Here is a 22,405-nt window from a genome sequence, read left to right as displayed (position 1 = left end):
CAGCTGTGCCTGTCCCCGCTTTGTGCGCCGGCTCCGAGCCCTTCCGTGGGCCGTGGCGGGGCGGTGGCTCCGCCCGGGGCCGGGCCGCGCTCGGGCCCGCCCCGGAACCGCGCGGCCGCGCTGGTTCCGCTCATGGCCCCGGGGCCCGCGCCGCTGCCGGTGCCGCTGCTGGTGGCGGCGGCCCGGGAGGCGCTGGGGGCCGGGCCCGGGGCCGGGCGGAGGCGGCGGCTGCCCGCGGCCCGAGCGCTGCATGCGGCCGGGGAGGTGCTGGCGGTGGCGGCCGGGCTGAAGCCGGCGCTGCTGTGGGACTGCGGGGCCGCGGGCCCGGCCGAGCTGCGGCGGTACCTGGGCAGGCTGCGGGAGGCCGGGCTGGCCCGGGGCCGCCTCCACGTGCTGGGCATGGGCGGCTCGGCGCTGGTGCTGCGGCCGGGGCTGGCCCGCAGCAGGGTCCGGGCCGTGCTCCGCGCCCGGCCCGCGCCGCTCGTGGATGTGTCGGCGGGGCGGCGGGGCCCGGCACTGTGCGCCCCGCCCGAGGCCCGCGCCATCCGCGGCCACCTCGCCGACCTCCTGGGCCAGCTGCGGGACGCTGAGGCCGCCAGCGCCGAGCCGGTGACCGCCAGCGAGGTTGTTCCCAGCGACTGGAACCTGTGCACCGTGGCCGGGGTGCTGCTGGGCTACCCCGCCGTGTACACCTTCGCCAGCGCCGAGGGCGCCGAGAACTGCCTGGCCCTGACCCCGCTGAGGGTGTTCACGGCCCAGGCCTCCTGCCCCCGGATAAAGGATGGGCTCAGGGTCCAGATCTACTCCTTCAGCGTCCCGGAGAGCCTCTGCGCAGAGCTCAGGGAGGTGCTGGATGCCTGGTGCGAGGAGCTCAAGGAGGCTTTCAGTGCTCAGGATGATTTTGTAGATCTCTGCATTTCGAGCGAGGTCGTGTCTCTTCCAGCGGTTGCCTTGTGAAACACGAGCATACTCACAACTTTTTAGCCTTCCTCACTGCATCAGGGGCCAAGGCAGAAGATCCCGTTCCCTGTGTGTGTTGTCCCCTGCATCTCTCTTGGTCCTTGAGCACTGAAGGCTGAATTGTGACAGTCACTGCAGGCCAGTGGCAAAACCCAATACATGTACCTTAAAGATGAGTGTGTGGACATGTGTGCTCCCAGCTGCTCTGCTGCCTCGGCCCTGCCTGCACATCGCACCCTGCAAAGTCAGTGTGTATTTATTTGCAACAGGCAGATGAAGATGAATAAAAGATTTGAATACCGCAGTGTTTTGAATTAGTGAAGTTTATTGTAGGCTCCATGTGTATTTACTGCGTGTATATTATGTGTATATTGTGTGTATATTTCATGTATATTTACTTCCCATGCGAGGTGGTGTCCTGCACTGTGTTGTATCTGAGCTTGCACACGAATGAGGGGCAAGTGCTGCCGTAAAACCTGCACAGTGCAGCTTCAAAAGGGACTTTAAACCCCTGTCTTTGATGAATTCATGTGCTGGAAGTGAAAGGGGGATAGGTGTGGCTGTGGGGATACTCAGCCACAAGAGATGCTGGAGGAGTGGAATAGAACAGGGCCTGGTGGGTGTGAGGTGGGAACATTGCTCAGGACTCGTGAGGGGACTGTGCTAAAAAGCCCCTGTGAGCTGGGTTTATTTGTCAGGTAAGAGTAGAGATGGTCCAGGATCGAGGACCTCCCGTTTAGGGAGGCAGTAAAAGCAGGAAGAGAATTTGGGGGCATAAAACTCAGGCAGGCTGGATCCCAAGGGCATGGGATGCCCCGTCCTCCTCGCCCTGTGAGAGCCACGGCAGCGGTGGCCAGAGGGGCTCTGTCCCCCAGTGCCTCGGGGGCTGGGCAGTGCAACCTTCAGCAGGAACAGAGTAACCACAGCAGCTGAGGGAAGGGGTGATGTCCCCGTGTTTATTGGGAGTTGTCTGGAGTGAGACCAGCTCAGGATAAGAACCGAATGTGCACGTACGAAACAGCAGAAGGTGCGGTGAGGTCGAGTTGCTTTTGGTGAAGCAGAGGTCAGTTCCCGCAGTGAAGTCAGTCATCCAGGAGCTCCTTCACAGCCTGTAACTCGCGAGGAAGGTGGCGATGGCCACTGCTACCACTGCCACCAGGAGAGGGATCCAGTGACCACGCTGTCTCTGCCAGGAGAAGCATGTGTTACTAGGAATGGGCTGGGGGATGACCCTTCTCATCTCAGCCCTAGCAAGGATGTCATTCATCTCTCTGCACTGCACAAAGGACGGGGGATCTTTCCCAGGCCGCTGTGCAGCGCTGGGGGTCGGGACAGGAGCTCCCACCTGTGCCTGGCTGCCGTGGGAGCGGTTGAGCTCGTCCCGGCACTGGCGCAGCCGGGTCAGGCAGGACTGGTACTCCTCGCTCAGCGCCTCCAGCTCCGAGCGCAGCTTCGAGCACTGCAAGCACAGCAAGGGGCTCTTAGCAGGAGGGGCCCCCTCGGGTCTGTACACACCCAGAGTGGCCGGGCTGCTGCAGCAGCCGCAGCGCTTCACCTGCCCACGGGCACGGGCACGGCCCAGCTCTGCTGCCCGAGTGTCCTCGTGAACCTGCGGGACAGAGCACAGCTCAGCGTTACTGGCAGCGTGGGGCTGGGGGCGATGCCCGGGCTGCCACCAGCCCACCGCCTGCCTGGCTTTGCTGCCGACGTTCACATCACGGGGGGGGATGGTGATTTTTTATGATCACAGGAGCGTGCAGGTCAGGAAGATGTGGAATGCAGACTCCTGCCAGGGCTTGCCCCTCAATCTGAAATTCCTTCTCCATTTCACTGATCCCGACAGCAATTCCTGACAGTTCTTTAAGCCCTCTGAGACATGGGACACCTGGGACAGGCACCTTGGTTGTGCTGCGCAACCCCAAAACTCAGGGATGGCCCCTTCTCCTGAACAGCCAGATGGAGCGAGTTCTCCCTGACATTCTGATGAGCAGAGCATTGGCAGCAGCACCCTGCCTGTGCCCAGAGGCTTCAGGAGCCAAAGTGGGGCAGCTGGGGTGTCTTGTCCTCCCCAGCCGTTCCCTCTTGCTGTGACTGTGCTTTATCGACCCCTCCTGGGAGCTGCCGGGTGCTACCTGATGGTGGTGGTACCCTCAGTCCTGTGGGTTAGTGTGACAAGCTCTCCTCCTGCATGGCTCTCAGCTCTGTTACAGTAAGTTATAAATCATTTTTATAAGTCCTTTTTTATAAATTCTTGCTGGCTGAACACTGCAATAAGAATTGAGGTGCTGTTGGTTGGCAGAAGCCTGGTTTGATGGTAAAGTGTGTGTAAAAGGCTGTAAAGCTTTGGGTGGTTGGGTTTTTTGCAGCCCAGTTGTAAGGGCATTGCTTCTGTTAGCAGACCCTTCCTGTTCTTTTCATTGTTGCTATTATTGCATGCCTTTTCTTTTCCTCCTCTCCTTCCTTTATGTTCAGGGGTTTGGTTCTTAAAGTGTGGCTTTGGCTTTTCCCTGGGAGGCTGTTGAGGCTCTCCTGTCTGTGAGAGCAGGAGTGGGTTTGTGTGGGGAGAGCTCTGCTCCTGCAGCCAAGGCTCCTGGAACCCTGTCCTTGTGCGTAGGTGCTTCATCGGGGGTTTAGGCAAGAGTGGTACCAGGACAAAAACTTAGGGGAGATAATCCTTACAGGAGAGCCCAAGCCTGGGTTACTTGCAGGAGCTTTGGTGTGTGGTGTTTGTGCTGGAGCTCTTGCACCAGCAACAACTGAGGGACTTCCTCACCTCGTCCTCCTTTGCTGTGAGCTGGGATGTCCTTTTCTGCATCTCATCCTTCAGACTTTCTGTTCCCTCCTCCTCGGGGTGCTCTAACAGAGAGTTTTGTTTTTCCTTGGCAGGAGTGAGAGGTGGGGTCTGTGTGGTGAAAACCTGGTCTAGAAAAGAGTCAGGCTTCTGATGAGAAACAACTCCAGGCTCTGGGTTGGCTTTAGCTCTTGTTTACTCAGCACAGTTTAAGGATAATATTTGTGTGCTGTGCACAAAGCAGAAGACACAGGAGCTGACTTTGTTATCACAGGCCTGTCTCTGCTGTAGCTACAAGTTCATCATCTTTAGAGCAATATTTCTAAGCATTTGCCAGAAATGATGGGGAGGGAGAGTCAAAATGCTTTTTTCATTAATTTCTTTTGTCAGGTACAGCTGTAATTGCAATTATAAGCTGGAATGTGTTTTGTTTGGAAAAAATATGGCGTAGCCACTGAAGTAGAATTTGCAGTGAAATCCATTTATTTTTTAAAGTCCTTGCCATCATAAATACATTTATGTTTTAATGTTATCTAGCAAAACAACTCATTCTGTGTAGCTCTAGAATAACTGTTCATTCTAAACCAATGTAGACTTTTCCTAGAGTCAGGGCTAGTGTTCCTGTGTCCAGGGAGTGCTATGTGGGGATTACAAAGTTTGCTGACCTTTCCTTTGCACCATCACCTCCTGGCTCTCCTGTTCGTTGTTCTGGTTGTGGATCAAGTCTGGGAACACAAAAAGCCACATTATTGTCCACAGCACTAAAGAAGGTCTCTTACTTTGTGCATCTCTGTGTTACTTACTCTGCAAATGGCTGATTGTTGCTTCCAGTGTTACCTTCTGCTCCTGCTCTTTTTGCAATTTATCTGAAATAAAGACAGAAGGAAATCAGGGTTGGTGTAAATCTCTGTGTATCTTTTTGCAAGGGTGGTACTTTTCTGTTCTCCCCATGTGCAGAGTCGAGCAGACGTTGTAGGCTGCACTGAACTTTCTTCTCTGAAGGGATGTGATTTTTAGCTGTTCATTGCCCTTTTTTGGCAGCTTTGTCTTGCGTGCCTTGCGTTCAAGTCATTTATGGCTTATTTTAAAGGCGTTCATGCAAGACCTGTTATGAGATTAGAACTGCAACCCACTTTCTCTTCCTTAATTATGCTTTAAAATAGTCATGTGTGAATTTAAAATAACGTGTGTGAGTTTCCTTGCCTGTCTGAACTGGTGCTTTAGGACAGCATCAGCTCCTGTGTAATACCCAGCGCCGGGGCCTGCAGCACTGTGTTTGATGCTCCGGCAAGGGAGCAAAGTCCTGATGGAAGCTGAGGACACATCTCAGATTTTTATTTCTTTTCAGGTCTCCCATTCCATCCTTTCCTCTAGCGAAGTCACTTGACTTCTCTGAACTCTTTAATCTAGTCGGAAACAACTTTTGGAGGACTCCGGAAACCAGCAGCTTTTGCGGCGAGCTGAGGTGCGCAGCGTTGGAAGTGAGCCGTGTGTGCGTGCGGCTCTGAGCACCGCGGGTTTAGGAGTATTCTCCTCGTCCCTTCCGTTTTTTCGGAGGGCACGCCCCGCACCGGTCCGTGTCCCAGGTACCTTGGATGTGGCGGATGTGGCCGGCCTGGCGGTCGTTGTCGCTGCGCAGGGCGCTGGCTCTCTGCAGCAGCTCCGTGTGCTCCTCCCGCAGGACCTGCAGCTCCCGGCTCAGCCGCTCCTTCTGCGCGTCCGCCCGCTGGCCCAGGGGACAGACAGTCACACACTGGTTGGGGCTGGGAGGACATTAAAGCTCGTCTCGTCCTGCCCCCAGACCACCTTCCATTGTCCCAGGTTGCTCCAAGCCCCGTCCAACCTGGCCTTGGCCACTTCCAGGGATGGGGCAGCCACAGCTGCTCTGGGTACCCTGCATCAGCAAAATCCCGAATTCCAGAGGAAGCTGCTCCTGCAGGGAACCGACATACCTGGAACTCACTCTGTAAAGACTGGAAGCTGTTTTTGAGCTCGGTGTGTGCTGTGGTCACCTTGGTCAGTTCGGCTTTGAGGGCGGTGTCGTGCTCCTTCCAGAGGGCAAGGTCCTCTCGTGTCTCTGCCAGGCTTCTCTGGGGAGGAGAGCAGGGACCCGGGGTGGGTGGGACCCAGGGCCCGGTGGGACCGGGCCAGGCTGCCCTGGGTGACACAGCTGGGCTGTGCTGGGCAGCGCTGGCTCCCCCAGCACCAGGATGCAAAAACCTGCGTGGGGCTGATGCCATCTGATGGACAGAGCCAACGCGGGCAGTGTTCCCTCTGGAACACATTCCTGTGCTGCCAGCAGGCTTGAGAAGCCTGGTGGTACTTGGGATAAAACTCGCTTGTTTTTCTGCAAGTACCAGTTATCCTGTGGGTCAAAGCAATTTGCTGCCTCTTGGGGAAAAGGTATTTTCATATAAACGAGCAACTCTGGAGACGTCGTGCCCTGGTGTGTGTGTGCAGAGCAGGGAAAGGCACAGAGGGGTGGTGGAGGGGAAGGGATTGCAATTCAAGCTGACAAACCCCAGTACATTTCCCCAGCTGTGAGCTGTCTGTAGCTTGATGTGCAGTGCAATGAGCACAGGTTGCATTAAAGCTGCTTTGGGCTTTGCTGAGAAGCTAAAACGTTGTATTTTTTTTATCTTTGCTGCTAATGGTAAGCCTGTCATTGCCTTTCTCTGACGTGTGGGTTTTCTTTGTCACAGCTGGACTAAATTAAAGCCAAGCCAGGTGTAAAATGTGTTGCTCACCTGAGAGTTTTGCAGCTGCTGCTCTGTTTGGAGTTTGTCCTCCAGCATCTTCTGAAGAGCCTCTTTTGCCTTCTGCTCATAGGTCTGCTTCTGGTCCTCCATCTCTATCAGGATCTTCTTCACACACTCCTTTGAGTAACTCTTTAAAGAAAGAAATAAAGAGCTTGAAATGCTTATCTGTCAGAGTCCTGACCTTGCTAAACCTGAATATTAGCAAACCCAGAGTGTGTAAATGCTACTGCTAATGTGCTGTGAAGCATTGCTTCAGCAAAGAGTTAAAGTCCTTTTTGGATAGGTATCTAATCTGATTGATGTAGAAACTGAGACTCGACCCAATTACAAGATTTGATTTTGGTCTTCCTGCCTTTCCTCACCAGTTTGTCAGTGAATCAGACATTACCTGGGTGCAGGCCTGCAACTGATTTTCCAGCACCCGTAGTTTACACCTCAGTTTGTCTTCATTCAGCTGACCCTGGGGAAAAAGAAATTGAAGTGAGATGTGAAATTATGAACTGCACAATGTGCCCCCAATGTTTTGTTAGGTTGTGTTTTGATTCTTTTTCTCTTTGTCTGTAATCAATTCAAAGTCTCTTCAGTGCTGAGAGCTCAAGTAAACCTTCCCAGCCTCAGAAGAAATGGGATATGGGGGAAGTAAAACTTTTATGGATTGAAAACCTGTCCTGAGGCAGTTTCTCTGGTTACTGAGTGCAGGTGCTGGCAGTGACATGCCAAGTTAAGAGTGAGGGGATTTTGGGTTGTTCTGGCTGAGCTTAGCAGAAGTGCAGCTGCTGCCTGTCCCCACGGATACCCCTGTTCTCTGCTTGTGCTCCCTCCCTGCCTCAAGCTCCAGCTGCTGGAATGATCTTGTCTCACTGTTTTCCTTGGAAAATAGGCTGGGTCTGCATTGCAACATCTGCAGTTGGGCAGGGGGATCGAGGGCACCAGTGATGATTCATTTTGCCCATCATCATCATCTCCTCTCGGTGTTAGTCAGGCTGCTGAGGCTTTGTGAAAGCAGACTGCGCGAAAATTGAGATAACATTTCTAGCAAAGAGTTCACGTGGGCTGTTTTTCCACCACCAATACTGAGAACACCAATATCCTCTCTGCCCACTGCTGTTTGAAGTCACGACTCTGAAAAGAAACTCCTTGATGTTACAGGAATAGCTGACAGACCCAAGCAGGACCAGATTCCCCTCCAGTGTCTCAGCACTGTTTAAATTTGCACAGAAGCACGTTTACAGTTCCAAAGACTAAATCTTCCCACTTCAGCTGTTGGTGTAAAGAACTAAAGGCTCTTAGTAAGTAGGTGGGATTTTGAAAGGCAATTTTAGATGTACAATATTCTGCCTGGTTCTCCTCCTGTTATCTGCACGGGCCCCAGCTGCTGTGCACAGATGTGGCTGTGCCATGGACAAGGCAATCAGGCCCTTCCTGAGCTTTGGAGCAGAAATCATGGAAGGGTTTGGGTTGAAAAGGACCTTAATCATAACGGAGACTCACTTAGCATCATCCTTCACCTGGCAGCATTTCTGAATCAACTATGCAGCTTTTACAACTGGTGGGGGATTTAAGGCACAGACCCAGGGTAGGAAGGTCTCTCTAACCTCAGAGTGAAATTGTGGGAGGGGGAAGGGCCCAAATGCTTTGTCCTTTCAGTCTGACACCCCCATCTTCCTGCAGAGCATTCACTTGCCCCATCAAGCCACAACCACACACGAACAGCACCTCAAAAATGACTCTGTGGCCATTCTGAGAGCTACAGCCACGTCACTCACATGCATTCAACAGCTCATCTTTGAAACCCAAAGTATTAGAAAGGGTTAAAAAGCTGCTACAATAAACATTTGGCATCTCACCTGAGGCTGGAAAGGGGCAGCCAACCCTCACTTTCCATGGCACAGCCTCATGGGGAAGGCTACATCCGTCCCTCCCTCCCTTGGCCAGCACCCCCTGGAGAAGCCCCCCAGCCCCACCTGCCTCCTGGAATTCCCTCCAAGCAGCAGCATCTGCCTGTTCACCCCATCAGCTCCAGCACCGAGGGGATTTTTAGGCCGATGAAAAGCGGAGTGCAAGAGGCAGCAGCAAAGTCTCTCCTGCAGCAAGGGCAGCGAGCAGCAAAGAGCACCCACCTGTTTGTAACCTGAGGTTTCGTGGCCACTTCCTGCGAGTGTGGCTGGGTGTTTTTTCCTGCTCACATTATATTGAAGGAGCGAGCGAAGGCGGAAGTTTCTGACCACAGGATGTCTAACACAAGTTTTTGTGCCCCCTCGCCCAATCGCTCGCTTTTCTGCCCCAACAGAACTTTCTAACTACTTTTTTTTAATGGCACAAATTAATATTTGATTAGATAATCCTTTAGGAAATCTTCATATATTTCATAGAATGCATCACCCTAATTTTGTGTCCTCACAGCATAGAAAAAGGCCCCTGGCTCAGGGTGCCCAGAGGATTTTTTTTGAGCTGTGGGGAGACAGTTTGATGCCAGGCCACAATGCAGCACCAACAGCCTTGGTGTTGGGGCTCTGGCCTGTGTTTGGGGCCCAGAATACATCCCTGACAGGAACAGGGAGGATAACCCTGTTATTTTTTCCCCACTCACTGCTGTTTGCTTTAAGAAACAGTGGGAAAGGCAAGCTATAAAAACATCCCAAACCTTACGGGAGAATACAGATTTTTAGACTTGCTGTTGATCTGAAAGCAAAGTGCATTTTGCAAGAATCTCTTGGGGCACAAAAGGGAAAAATTCAGGCCAAGTGCCCCCTTAACTCCTGAGTTTGTCCCACCCTCCCTAAGCAGAGAGGTGGCAGTGAGGCAGGGAGGCACTGGGAGCGGATGAGGGGTTCTGCAGCTCCCTGGTACCTGCCAGGATTTCTCTGATGCCTGGAGCAGCGTGGAGAGAAGCTCCTGCAAAATCACCATCTTCTTCTTGAGCAGCAGCTCGCGGTGCAGGGCCTCCTGTGGGCAAGGGGATGTGGTCAGTGGGACCCAGAGCTGGTGGGGACAGCCCAGAGCCCCCCTAGCCCAGGGCTGGGCTTGCCCTGCTTGGGGGGCTCCAGGTCTTTGAGGTCTGTTGGCTTTTTTGGCAAGTTAAAATTGGGCACGTAACACCCCTTCATTTAGCAATAATAATACTAATTTTAAAAGTACTATTCTTAATGAAAACCAGCTGTCCTGGTGGGTGCTGAGCACTGTTTGGTACCTACCTTCAGGTAGTTGGAGAGCTGCACCATTTCCTGAAAGGGAAAGGGCAAATGTTTAAAAATAGGATTTAGTTTATAAACATTTCATGAACTTGCTACAAAAATCTAAATATTTTGAAATAAGAGTTTAGCACAGTATTAACAGACTATATTTGGGTGGAGAAGGAGAGCCTGCTGGGGTCTATTGGGTTGGTTTTTCCAGGCAAGTGGAAATATTTCCACCACAGTTTAACTTTCAGAAGTTCTTGGTGGTCATTACCTGTGCTTTGCTTACCTTATTTAAAACTGCAATTCCCCAACTGAAATGAAAAACAAAGTGTGTTACTGAGGTGTCAGGGAGGGTCTGCAGCCATCTCTGGCCCCGGACCCCCACCCAAGCTGAGCTGTGTCTGTGCAGCAAACCTTGTGCCTTTGTGAGGGGGAGCGCTTTGGGGCCCTGTGGGAATTCCCAGGGAGGGAGGGCAGGAGCTGCTTACTCTGTCTGCTGGCTCGAGTCTCTCACTGCTGTGCTGGCGTCTGGGAGGGTCTGGGTTCCTGTGGAAGCAAAGTGAGAGGATGTGAATGATCCCCCTGTCTGAGGATGTTTTCCAAGAGGGTGTCCATCTCTGCTCCCAGATGGCTCCCATTGCTCCCAGTTTAAATAGTGTCCAGTGACAGCTCAGTGGGCACAGGAGGCAAAGAAATGCCCTGCTCTGATGGACAGAGAAGCAGAATGGAAGTTCCCCTGCACTGAAGTCACTCCCCAGAGCCCTGGATGATCTTGGGACAGCAACAGGGCAGCCCTGGGGCAGAGCAGCTGCTCTGCAGCACTGGTGGTCAAGCTGTGGGCTGGTTTATCCTTCCCCAGGAAAAATATTCCTGGTTCCTGCAGTCTGCAGGGAAACCTCAGACTGGGATGGTAAAGCAGCACAGGAGTGGGGATGCTGGCTGGGGAGCTGCCAGCTCATCCCAAACAGCTCCATGGAGATGTGAAAGTGGGAAGGGAATATTGTGTTGGGAGGTCTGAGCATCCCTGACGTACCTTGGGTGTTGACAGAGTCCCCTCGTCCCTGGGGGATGCTGAGGTGCAGCAGGGACTGTGCAGGGGAGAGTGTGGGGCAGCTCCTCGGGTGCTGGAACGAGAGGGCAGCTGCAGTCAGTGTCTCCCCAAAACAGGCTGAGGGGAGGGGCTGTACCTGCAGGGAGGGACTGGGTGAGGAGCAGCAAGGAGATGCCGAGGAACTGTGGCAAATCCACAGGAATCTGCTGCTTTGGCTGCTGCTGCTCCAGAGCTTTGTGGGAAAGTGGGGGAAAAGCCTGCTGACTGTTGGGATGGGGGAATGACAACCCCAGAACGGGACAAGGTGGCCGGGAGCTGGGCCCTGGGGTGGGTCTCTGCTGCCATCTCGGAGCAGAGGTGCCGGTTCTGCACCGGCTTCCCCAGGCTGGGGCCTCTGCACAGCTAAACAGGGGAAGGCCCCGTGCATGCCAGTGCTTGTTCCAGATTCCTGGGACTAAAGCTGCTGAACCAAGTGGCAGCAGGAGGTGGGAGATTGCTCTGCACACTCTGGTGCTGCACAGGGAGCTCCAGGGTGCGTCTGTAAATCACCTCGTGCTCAGTTGTCTCTGCTCTCACAGGTTGAACATCTCACGAGGATGAGCTCAGTGTACCAGAGAATTTTACACAGATATGCATTTACCAGGAGATCTGTTTGGCTCTGCCTGGGGCGTTTTGCACCTTTCCAGAGGTGTTCTTGAAGGCAGGGAGCCCTCTGGGTCACTGTGCAGCACAGGGTGGGTAATGAGTAGCAGGGAGTCTCCTGACTCCTCCACCTTCTCTGCTCGCAGTGAAGGTGATGGAGGGAAGCCAGGTGGCTGCAGATCACTTACCAAGGGTGAAAATAATTTGTGTAACTGCAAAGCTGCAGCCTGGCAGCAAAAAAAAGTGGGGTTGTACTTGGAGAAATGGCAGAAAAATCTCCACGTGGTTCAGGAGTAGGCAGGGAGGAGGTGACTGCATCCCCACGCCTGACTCTGCAGTTTGTAGGGAAATGCGCATTTTTGTCTGTGCCATCTCCATTTTGGCTGTGTTTTGACTCGGATCCTGATGCTTTAGTGGTGGCTGGAGCAGGCTGAGCCCCGAGCTGTGCTGCAGGGCAGGCGTTACCTGGAGCAGGATGCTCGGGCTGGGCTCCACCCGTGAGGAGGGGTCCGGGGGGGTTGGTGCCTCGGGCTCCTGTCCCGGCAGGGTCCCCTCGGCCTCGCTCGCCAGGTTCCTCCTCCTGAGGAACTCCCTTTGCCGGGGGCTGTGCGCTGGCCGGGGGGCGGGCCGGGCCGGGGGGCGGCAGGTGGTGGCATTGCTCCTCCTGCGCAGCCCCTCCCTCGCCTCCTGCCGCCGCTCGCTCCTCTCCTCGTAGCTCTCGCCCGGGCGCCGCCGCTGCGGCCGTGCCCGCCGGGGCATGGTGGGCTCGTCCCCTCGGGGCCTCTGCCCTGTGAAACCGGGGCAGAACACAGCGGCTGAGTGAAAACCAGCCATTTCTAGGATTTAATGGTTGTGGGGTATCCAGCGGTTCTGAAGTCCCATTTACATGTATAATACTTCCGTGCTTTTTAGTTTGTATTAAAATCTGCTCTTGTAATTTCTTTTTTACTGTCCTTGTGGTAGCTGCGGGGGTGCTCAAAGCTCATTCCTGGTGACATCTTTTACTGTAGGAGCCTCCTTTGAAGGAGAGCAGCATTTTTGGGGTGGTCAGCTGTTGCCCTGGGTGGGGAAGGTGCCGACAAGCCCCAGCCAGGACACTACTCCAAATGCTGAGTGTTTTTTAACTCATTTTGCTGTCTTTTAGAAAAGGTCCAGTTGCGTGTCCTGCACAGTGTCCACTCATCCATCTCTTCCCATCAGGAAAAGCTCAGCCACCCTTCCACCTATGCTGCCTCTGGGTCGCCCAGCCTGTCCCAGGGCTGTAAAAGCCTCAGTTCACCAAAAATGCACTTAAAAGCCGGGTAAAGCTTAAAGAAACACAGTCCATTACTCACCCCGAGCTGAGCAAACTGTTGAGGCCTTCTTGACAAGCTAATGATCTATTTCCTCCTTCTGTTACCCCAAATTACCCTCTCTAATTCAACATATCCTTTATCTTTCCTTTCCAAGCTGTTACACTTCTTGCTTCAAGGGAGACCAGAAAAAAACCGTGCTTCTTGCTGGTTCATGTTACAGTTTCCCGGTGCAAGTTGTGTAGGCTGAAAGTGGGGTGAAAAAAGAGGAAAAAGATGCCTGGTGCTGCCTTCAGCCTCCGCTCCCCTCCAGCCCCACCAGCCTGGCTCTGTGGGTGCTCCAGCACTTACCTGGTCCCAGGGGTCCCGTCCTACCCTCGAGTGCTGTGCAGGAGCCGGGTGTTATCAGGCAGGAACACGCCCCAACTGCCCTCTTCATGCCAAGCACCTCATCCTGTGCTCTCGCTCTCTTTTTCTCTCTGTAAAACAGGAAACGTTGCAGCTGCGGCCGAGCCCCGGTTCCTGTCTGTGCTCGCAGCCCGGCTGCGGGACACGGGCCCGGCTCACTGCGGGATTGGGCTTATCTGGGGAGCCCAGAGTGCCCAGCCTGGCTCTAAGCAGAGCCAGCAGTTATCTCCTGGGGCATCTCCCCTTGCTGGTCTGACACAGAGGTTGAGCGCTGGCTCATGGAACTGCTTGTGGCACTCGGTGACGGAGTTTCCCCGAGCAGCTTTGGGGCAGAGAAATCCAGACTTAGGGAAGTACAGTAATGCTATTATTTTAAGGCTTCTTGCAGATTGGAAAGAGGAAAAAGAGGGTGTTTTGGCAGCTGAGGAGAGGTCAGGAATGGCAGAAATTCGTTAAGGTCTTTAGAGAAGTGAAAGCTTCCTTAATGCAAATCGGGAGGAGGTCACTTTAGCCAGCTGGGCACTGATAAAGGCTCCATGCCCTGATAAGGGCTCCCTGCTTGTGCAGGTGGAGAAGGAACACCCGGAAAAGCAGAGATCTCAAAGTAACATTGGATTTATTTTTACAAAGACCGGCATGGAAGGGATGTGTGACAAAAAATGTCCAGATTCAGAGACTCTCTCATGGCTTTGGGTGATTTGTGCTGCTTGGCCCAAACCCTGGTTCTGGGCCAGGGCTCAGCTGTCTCGGTGGCTTTGCAGAGGGAACAGTTTCTGCAGGTTGAGCAGGAATCCTGCCGCTGAGCAAGACACTGGCAGCAGATGCTGCTGCAGGGCCTCTGAAGGGCCTCCTGGTTGGAAAAAGCCCTTTACAAGAATCCGTTACTAAAAAGGACATTTTTGTGCTGTTACAGACTCCTGGAGTGTCCCGTCCCAGGCTGCCAGGGTGTCAGCACAGGGATGCCCCAGTGGTGTGGAAAGGGGCACCCAAGCAGCAGGGTTAACACCCAAATCCCTCACACTTGGTCCCGGGTGTCCCAGCACAGTTCCAGGGTCTGTGTTATGTTCTCCTGACATTTTCCACGTGGTAGCTGCTCCGGATGATGGAGTCGAGGAATTCTGGGGCCAAGCTGCGGATGAGGAGCATGCTGCTCACTGCCCGGGGCGGGTAGCGCACCTCCCGCTGGCGCAGGGCTCCGCCTCGGATGATCTCCAGGGCACACTCCTCCTTTGGGGCCGGCGCATCCGGGATAACGTGCGAGACGGCGCGCACGGCGCTCTCTGCAAGGGAGGGGGGACAGGGACGTGTCAGGTGGGGGCACTGCCACAGGCACCACCAGCTCACTCAGGGTGTCAGGGGCATCCTCAAACCAACAGACTCCGGGAATTGGGCCTATTTAACAAGGCTCTGAACACTGAAAAGAACAATTATGGGATGTCCTTCCCTTTCCTTTCCACCTCTTGAGCGGGCACAGGACCTCCCCTGGGTTCCCAGTGGGGCTGAGCTTACCTGTGTTGATGTAGCCCAGGATGCAGAGTGTGATGGAAACATTGACCTTGTCTATGATGAGTTCCTGTCTCAAGGAGCTGAAAAATCCATCTAAGGCGAACTTGGTTGCAGAATAGGGCGCAGTAAATGGGCCACCAATTCTACCTGGAGCAGAGGCACAATGCTGGGGTTCAGGTACTGGGCAGGCACCAGGCTACACAGACACAATATAAACATCCCAGAGGACTTGAATTGTGCACCCAAGATGTAAATCGTGCTGATCCAGCTCTCTGCCTTGTCGCCCTTATCCTGCCTTTTGAAGAGGGGATCCCAGCAGGGATCCCTGGCAGGCAGAGGAGGGGCTGTGGGCAGGGGGACCTTGGCCCCTGTGAGCTCACCTGCTATGGATGAAACCACGATGATGCTGCCCTCGCTCTCCTTCAGCATGGGCAGGGCAGCTGTAGCCAAGGCCACGTAGCTCACGAAGTTGATTTCCATGAGCTTTTGGACTTGCCCCACGTCCCCGTTGAAGTAGGTGAAGCTGCTCTGGCCGATGTGGTTCAGGATGAGCATGTCCAGGCCACCTGGGGGCAGAGCAGGTTTGCCACTAGCACCCATCATCCAGACCAGGCAGCCTCTTGGTGGCTGGGATGTGCTGAGGGGTGAGGAGCGGCAGCTCCACAGCACCTACCCCAGGTGTTCTCAGCCTCCCTCAGCAGCTCCTCGGGCAGGGTGGGGCTGTCCATGGAGCCGCTGACGTAGCGGGCGGAGGCAGCACCGAGCTCCAGGCATCGCTTCACCACCTGGGGGGACAGAACGGGGTTGGATGGGGCCCTCTGCAGGGAACCCCCCATCCCAGGCTGTTCCTGTCTTCGGCCAGACAGGGCTCGTGCTGGGGAAGGCCTGGGGTGGATCTGTGGGGTACCAGGCGTTCCCGTGTGCCCGGGCTGGGGTGAATATCCACATCCAGCCCAGCATGCCATTTACTTTCTGCAGCTTGGCCTCTGTCCGTGCGGTGAGCAGCAGGTGGGCCTCCATCCGTGCCAGGTGATAGGCCATCTGCTCCCCGATGCCACTGCTGGCTCCCGTCACGATCACCCGCTTCCCCCGGAGCATCTCTGCAGAGGAGGGTGCAGAGCTCAGAGCTGGCACAGCCCTGTCCCTGTGGCTCCTCTGTGTCCCTGCCACCCTCGTCAGACCCCGCTGGAGTCTGATCCCTAATCCCAGTTTGGTGGGGAGCATGTGTGAGGCTCGAGCTCTGCACCCGGCCTGGCCTGGGAGCAGAGAGAGTTGACCAATAAAATGATTAAATGTTTAAAGTGGGAAAAGTGCCTGTTTCCCGAATAAGTCATTTGCAGAGGTCAGACACGGTGTCCCAGCAGAGCCAGTGTAATTCCATGAGTTTTTCCTGGGCTCTGACCCCTTGCCCAGGGGCTGTCTGCCCTCCCAGCCCTCCTGCTCTGACAGGCCCTTCAGGTGCCTGTGCGTGGCACACGCTGCCCCTCTGGCAGCAGCCTTGCTGCCGTTGTAAAGCCGCTTTTCCCCAGGACTTACCTTCATTGAAGTTCTCAGATGCTGAATAAAAATAAAAGGCCAGTGCTGCTCCCAACAAAGGGATGAAAACCTTCAGGAGCAATCCCATCCCTTTGCAGAGGTACAGGCAGGAATGAGGCGAGCCCCACAGGGAGGTGAAGGTGGCTGGAGGTTGCAAATGAGGCTGGGAAGTTTTGAGCTGGTTCTTATCTCACACAAGTTTGCTGGTATCAGTTGGAACTTTTCTTTGCCCTGCCAGTGATTTAGCAAACATTAACCTAATGAAGAGCATGGCTTTGGACTTTAGGCTGTCCCTTTGCACCTTTGGCCTGCCAGGAGTGTCAGGTGTGCTTTCTGAGAGGGCTGAAGGGAAGGCAGTGAGCAGCTTCCAGCTCCACAGCGCGGTGGGGACGTGGTTTGGTGGCTGCCCTGGGGGCTGGGACAGCAGTGTCCCCTCAGAACTGACATCCATGGTGTGAGTGGACATCCCTCTCTCCCCACTCCTCACCTAAACCAGGAGCAGCCCTTCTCTTCCTCGCTGGCTGCCACAAGCATTTACTGATCAGCGCTATCTCTGTTGTGCAGGTTCATATCAGTATCTGGAGAGAACAGGGCTGGAAAAGGTTACATTTTCTGACCATTACTGATGGTTCTGGTTTATCCTCTGGGATATCACCATGGGTATTATACTGACAGTTTGTTGGGTGGCTCCTACCCCTGAAAAGATCACTTTTGAGGAATCCATGAATTGCAAAAGGCAGTAAAAGAGCCAAGTGGGTGAATAAGAAAGAAAGATCTTCAGCTTTCTCAGTGTTGTGGTACTGCTCAGCATCTGCTGGGCAGATGGCAAATGGGTTTGAGAGTAATTTTCTGAAAGTTTAAAGGGCAGAGCCCACTCTGTGTGTGCTGGCTTGTGTAGGTGATCCTGGGGTAAGGACAAGAGAAATTAGCAAGAAATCCTTCCCTGTGGGGGTGGGGAGGCCCTGGTACAGGGTGCCCAGAGAAGCTGTGGCTCTCCCTGGATCCCTGGCAGTGTCCAGTGGAGCTGTGCCCATGAACAGCTGAGAAAGGCGATAAACCCCCCCCCCCCCCCCAGCACACGCAAAGCTGTCCGGTTAGTACACTTTATTAACAATTAGGTTAATAATTAGCTTTCCGCGGCCGGGCGGGGCGAGCAGGGCACGGAGCCGCCGCTGCGGGCCCCGCTTTGTCCCTGCGGGTGCCGCCCGCGCATCGCGAACCGGACGGTGGCGATGCCAGGACAGGGAGAGGGGGTGGCCGGCGACCTCCCCCCTCCCCCCGGTGGCCGCGGCTCAGTGCGGAGGGCGGGGGGCGCCGGGGGCCGCGGGCAGGCGGTAGCGGCTCCGCACCAGGTAATCGAGGAGCTCGGCGGCGCAGTCCCGCAGCAGCAGCGGCAGCCGCGTGGAGCTGTAGCGGTAGTAGAGCTCCCTCCGGCGCAGCGCCGCGCCCTTGAGGATCTCCAGCGCGCACTCGTCCCGCGGCGCCGGCCGCTCCCGCAGCACCTCCGCGGCAGCGCGCACTGCGCGCTCTGGGGGCCGCATCAGCGCCGGGCACCCCCGGGGGACGAGGGGAGAGAGGGGACCCCCGGGGGCGCACCGGGGGAGGAGGGGAGAGCGGGCCCCCGAGGGGATGGTGGGCTGTGCCAGCCTGTAGGCAGCGCCCGGTTTTATGCGGCACGGGGAAATAAGTGACTTTTGAGGCTGTTTTTGGGTGGCAGAGAGGTGCGGTCCCCCAGAGGCACTGCAGCTGAGGCCCCGGCAGAGGGGTGGAGGGGCAGGAGGAGGAGCCGGGATGGGGATGCTCAGCCCCTGAGCAGGGGTAGGAACAGCACTGCTCTTACCGGTATCGATGAAGCCGAGGATGCAGAGCGTGATGGAAACATTAATGCTCTGAATGGCGAATTCCTGCCTCAGGGAGCTGAAAAATCCATCCAGGGCAAACTTAGTCGCAGAGTAGGGGACGGTAAAGGGAAACCCGACTTTACCTGGACACAGAGCAAAGTTCTGTGTTAGCACAGGAGGCTGTTCTCCCTGAGCCTCTCTTTATTCTCTCAGAGAAAGTATTTTACCCCAAGGGAGTTTACAGTCAGTGAAGTATCATCCTGGCACCTGAACAGCAGCATTACAAATATTCTTGTTGGCTTCCAGCTCTCAAGGCCAAAGCCATGGCTCACATCTCTGTTCAGGTCACGGGCAGTCCACAGGAACCACAAAACCCTCAGTGGGGAGAGATGGAGCAAAGCTGAAACTCTTGTCCCTGGACACTGAGCTGCTCACCAGAACACTGGCCAGCATAGCAGCTGTGAGGTTTTATTGCAGCGCTGGTCAAAAAGCAAAATGGGGTAATTGGAAAACAAATTCCATCAAGAGAATCCCAAACCGATCTGGGTTTGGGTGTTGGGGCTGGTTTTGGTGGGGTTTCTGAGTGTTAGGCAGTTATGGCTCCTTTAGGATGCCTGGTGTCTCTGTGTGCTCCCTCTGACAATCAGCCCAGGTGCCTTTTGAGAGAGTCCCATGTCACCAGCCAGGTGACACTCCCCGCTCACCTGCCATGGATGAAACCACCACAATGCTGCCCTCGCTCTCCTTCAGCATGGGCAGGGCTGACGTGGTCATGGCCACGTAGCTGAGGAAGTTGATTTCCAGGAGCTTTCGTACGTGCTCAACATCCCCGTCAAAAAAGCCAAAGTAGGATGCACCAACATGGTTAAGGATCAGCATGTCAAGGCCTCCTGCAAGCAGAAAAATGGGCATTAGTGCTGGGGGGAAGAGGGCTGCAACCAGCAAAACAACATTTTCTGAAAGCAGAATTAGTGTAATCCAAGGAAATCAGGTTTTTGGGTCAGAGCTGTGGCCTGTTATCTCCAGAGCGGGGATGCAGCCCGGATGGTGGATACCAGTAAATATTTTGTTGTGATATATTTTTTTTTAGTTCAAAACACAAATACCATGGCCCAAGGGAGATCCTGAATTGTCTGTGGGCTGGGGAGGGAGAGGGAGTGCTCCACACAGAGCTGAACTGGTGCATTTCTGCAGCTATGACCCCTGGCCGCAATGGCCGGGGCTGCCAGATCCTTCAGGCCCTGGCACTGAGCTGATGAAATCCAGGGCTGGGATACTGCAAGAGGATGTCAGGAGGCCACAGAGCTGAAACTGAGAGTGTAGTTCAGTTTGAGAGGCAGCAATGCAGGCAGAGGAGCAGGGCTGCGAAGGGCAGAATTAGGGGAGAATTTTTCCCGTCTTGCCCCATCTCTCCCCATTTTTTCTGCATGTGGCAAAAAGCAGGGCCAGGGGGAGATGCCAGCACTGTGAGGAGCAGGTTGCAGACGTACCCAGCGAGGTCTGTGCCTCCCTCACCACGTGCTGGGCGAAGGCTGTGTCCTCCATGGTGCCGCTGACGAACCGCGCCGAGGCTGCTCCCAGCTCCAGGCACCGCTGCACCACCTGCACGACAGCGCGGGTCAGCAGCGCCTCTGCCTGCCCTGGGAGCCCGCTGTGCTCTCTAGAGTGGGTGTCTGAGCTCCCTGTGATGTGTCCGCACCTTAAACCAGCGGTTTGGAGTTTTGGGAGTGTGTTTGGAGCCTTGTGAGCTTCAAAGGGAGTCTGGAAAATGATTCCTTGGGTGAGCGCGTTACCCGAGGCAGTCTGGCTCCTCCGTGCAGGCTGAGCTGCAGTTGCACGTGTGCAGGGGAGCAGGAGCCTGCCGTGGAATGAGGGTGTGTGGGATGTGTGTGCATCAGTTCAGACACTGTAACGTGGAGTGCAGCGTGCTGTGTCTGCAGGAGGGGATTGCTGTGCGTGCGGGAGCTCCCAGAGCACAGGGGTGGCTGTCACCGTGCCCGGCTGGGACCTGTGACTGCCACCATGCCTAGCTGGGGTCTGTGCCGTGGATGTTCCTGTGGCTGGGATGGGAGGTCACCTCCCCGTGTCTGTGTGAGCCCTGCCATGACCACGTGAGAGTGCCCAGGTTGCCATTTACGTTCTGCAGCTTGGCCTCTGTGCGTGCCGTGATGAGGATGTGGGATCCCATCCGTGCCAGGTGGTAGGCGATCTGCTCCCCGATCCCGGTGCTGGCTCCCGTCACGATCACCCGCTTCCCTCGCAGCATCTCTGTGGACCAAGGCACAGCCATTTAAGTTATCCAAATGCTATTAGAAAAAACCTTAAAACTAAAAAAAAAATCCCCGAGTGCCGTTCAGAATCAGCAGTTAATTGGGAGGTAAACGAGCCCGCGAGTGCAAAGCATCCGGCACCAGCAGCGCTCTCCCATCTCATGGAAAAAGCTGCGGAGCCGCTGCAGCTCCCTGTGGAATGCAATGACACAGGGACAGCTCTTGACTCTTCCAGCAGCTTTTTCCACAAGCCAGGGCACAATTTATCAACGCCCCAACTATTCTGCAATAAAAACAATCCTCCGAGTGCATGCTCCAAACTTTAACACTCACGCGCCACATTTATTAACTCCTTTCCTACACCCAGGAAAATGGAGTGCTCGGTGCCCTGTCCCTCTCGCCCCCTGCCTCACCTGCTCCCTCAGGAGGTTTTTCTGCATAGTCCTTGCTCAGTTTGGTTTCAGATCTTTGTTAAAGCAACTTCCCAGTATCTGCCACCACACAAAGGCTCGGATGTGGCTTGGTCCGAGCTCTGTCCGGTTTCTATGCAAAACACCCAAAAGTGGCTTTTCGTAGTTTTTTCCTTAAAGACAGATTCACTTTGGATACTTACCCGGTTTGAAAGTGTCCCTCGCAGAATAGAACCAGCAGGCCAAAACCAATCCCAGAAAGGGAATGAGAATCTTTTGCAACCGACCCATCCCACTGTGGAGCCAGGAAATAAAGCATGAGAGAGAAGGAAGGAACAAAAAACCCTCTGCAGAGCTGCTCCTGAGGGAAGCAGCGATGTGACCCTTTAAAAACCTGTTAGCGGAGGAGCTGCAGCTTCCAAAGCCCTGGAAAATCACGGGTGGGTGGATGGATAAGCCAAGCAAAAGCCTCTGGTTTGCTCCCCGCTGCTCGGCCTGGCCAGCAGGGCTGTTTGGGTTCTGCCTTGCTCTTTTCATATTTCCTGTCCTACGTTAGAATGCAGAATTTTGCACAACACCCTGGAAGAGGTGTGTCTTTGCTGAGCAGCATCAAGTTTCACTTGGAGAACATCAGAGGGAGCCCAGTGCAGGTGGTTAAACATTGTCCTTTATTCCTGCAGGCCCTGGACATGGCTGTGACCCGGCTCCGGCACTGGGGACACCCAGAGCCGCTCCTGTGCTCCCCAGGGCGTGGCTGCTCTGTGCCCCAAAGCAGCTCCTGCCACTGGGATGCTGGCAGCAGGCACTCAGCAGCACATTGCACCCTAAACAGCCCCAGAAATGCTCTGCTGAGGCAGGGCTGAGTTTTTCATCTCATTTTTATTCATCTGTGAGCAGATGAGGGAGCAGGGGCTGAGCTGAACCCATCTGTGGGGTGCAGCCACCTTGGCCCCAAGGGGCAGTCTGGGCACAGGGAGGTTTGCAGGGAAACTCTGGATGTGTTTTCTGCAGAGAAATCAGTGGCCTCGCTGCCGTGGTTTCTGCTTGGGGTTTTGCAAGAGCTTTGTTCTGACTTTTAAATGAGTATAATCTTGAGGAAACCCCACAGAACACCCTGTAGCTCCCCGAGCCTCAGCAGCAAATTCAATGCTGTGGATCTTGTGCCATAGGGATAAACCATGTCCCAGCTTTGGTGTGGGGCTGGGATCTCCATCCCACAGTACCAGTGATGGGGATATGCTGTGGGAGCTCCTGGAACTGCCCTGCCAGAGCCTCGGCCTTCTCTGGTGCGACAAAAGCTGTGTTTGTGGGACAGGAGCCTCATCTGCCGGGCAGCAGCGGCTCCAGGCTCTGATTTCTGGGGGCACAGCACTCTGCCCAACAGACTCAGAACCAGACAGAATCGTTTAATGTTCTTTTCCCTTGTATTGCATCTTTAAAATGCAGGTGCTTTAATTCAGTGGTGTGCCTGCTAGGGCAGTGTTGCTCTCTGGCCTTGCTGCTGCTTTATGGATAATTTTTTTTCTTTTTCTGCCTTTCTGCTCCAGCCTCGACTTTCCCTCTGATAAGAAGCACTCAGCCAGATAACACCAGTGCAGCCACTCTGCTTTTCCTGCCTCCCTTTGCTTTGAACTTGGGTTGTGATCATGGGGCAACCATTTCATTCCTTGGCTATGGAAAAGAGAAGAAAATGAAGTAATTAACCAGATGTCAGATGTCTGCTGTGGCAGGGAGAGAGGCTCTTTTCAAGATATTTTAGT

At 54.7% G+C, this 22,405-nt stretch overlaps 4 protein-coding genes across 14 annotated transcripts; 1 reads left to right on the top strand and 3 right to left on the bottom strand.

The window, feature by feature from the left end:
* Positions 1-122: 122 nt before the first annotated feature.
* On the top strand, positions 123-1,289 carry C26H1orf74 (chromosome 26 C1orf74 homolog). Its single transcript, XM_068995607.1, has one exon. It carries the CDS (start codon positions 133-135, stop codon positions 955-957), a length of 825 nt encoding a protein of 274 aa, XP_068851708.1. The 5' UTR covers positions 123-132; the 3' UTR covers positions 958-1,289.
* A 601-nt stretch (positions 1,290-1,890) lies between these two features.
* Positions 1,891-13,653, bottom strand: TRAF3IP3 (TRAF3 interacting protein 3). Of its 11 annotated transcripts, none has more exons than XM_068995598.1 (17): positions 13,026-13,596; positions 11,848-12,170; positions 10,723-10,876; positions 10,178-10,235; positions 9,976-10,000; positions 9,705-9,734; positions 9,361-9,456; positions 6,899-6,970; positions 6,499-6,639; positions 5,704-5,841; positions 5,342-5,477; positions 4,555-4,617; positions 4,417-4,476; positions 3,734-3,882; positions 2,516-2,569; positions 2,306-2,419; positions 1,891-2,146 (listed from the first exon to the last, which is right to left on the bottom strand). In XM_068995598.1, the coding sequence occupies exons 1-17, from the start codon at positions 13,111-13,113 to the stop codon at positions 2,063-2,065; spliced, it is 1,785 nt and encodes a 594-aa protein (XP_068851699.1). In that variant the 5' UTR covers positions 13,114-13,596; the 3' UTR covers positions 1,891-2,062. The 11 variants fall into 11 exon arrangements, with proteins under 11 accessions (XP_068851699.1, XP_068851700.1, XP_068851701.1 ...); XM_068995599.1 differs by adding an exon at positions 12,717-12,920 and having other exon boundaries at positions 2,306-2,569; positions 13,026-13,113; XM_068995600.1 differs by lacking the exon at positions 2,516-2,569 and having other exon boundaries at positions 13,026-13,653.
* Positions 13,654-13,681: 28 nt separating this feature from the next.
* Positions 13,682-16,349, bottom strand: LOC138098791 (11-beta-hydroxysteroid dehydrogenase 1-like). Its single transcript, XM_068995608.1, has 6 exons — positions 16,125-16,349; positions 15,558-15,688; positions 15,262-15,373; positions 14,969-15,154; positions 14,592-14,735; positions 13,682-14,362 (listed from the first exon to the last, which is right to left on the bottom strand). The coding sequence occupies exons 1-6, from the start codon at positions 16,210-16,212 to the stop codon at positions 14,142-14,144; spliced, it is 882 nt and encodes a 293-aa protein (XP_068851709.1). The 5' UTR covers positions 16,213-16,349; the 3' UTR covers positions 13,682-14,141.
* Positions 16,350-17,341: 992 nt separating this feature from the next.
* Positions 17,342-21,297, bottom strand: LOC138098841 (11-beta-hydroxysteroid dehydrogenase 1-like). The gene is made up of 7 exons (XM_068995703.1): positions 21,040-21,297; positions 20,849-20,940; positions 20,103-20,233; positions 19,456-19,567; positions 18,670-18,855; positions 17,965-18,108; positions 17,342-17,652 (listed from the first exon to the last, which is right to left on the bottom strand). Exons 1-7 carry the CDS (start codon positions 21,180-21,182, stop codon positions 17,417-17,419), a joined length of 1,044 nt encoding a protein of 347 aa, XP_068851804.1. The 5' UTR covers positions 21,183-21,297; the 3' UTR covers positions 17,342-17,416.
* Between the last annotated feature and the right edge of the window lie 1,108 nt (positions 21,298-22,405).

Source organism: Aphelocoma coerulescens, chromosome 26, assembly GCF_041296385.1.
Source record: "Aphelocoma coerulescens isolate FSJ_1873_10779 chromosome 26, UR_Acoe_1.0, whole genome shotgun sequence".
NCBI classification, from domain to species: Eukaryota; Metazoa; Chordata; class Aves; order Passeriformes; family Corvidae; genus Aphelocoma; species Aphelocoma coerulescens.
Note: the sequence above shows the minus strand (reverse complement) of the source record. Positions and strands in the feature narration are given on the sequence as shown.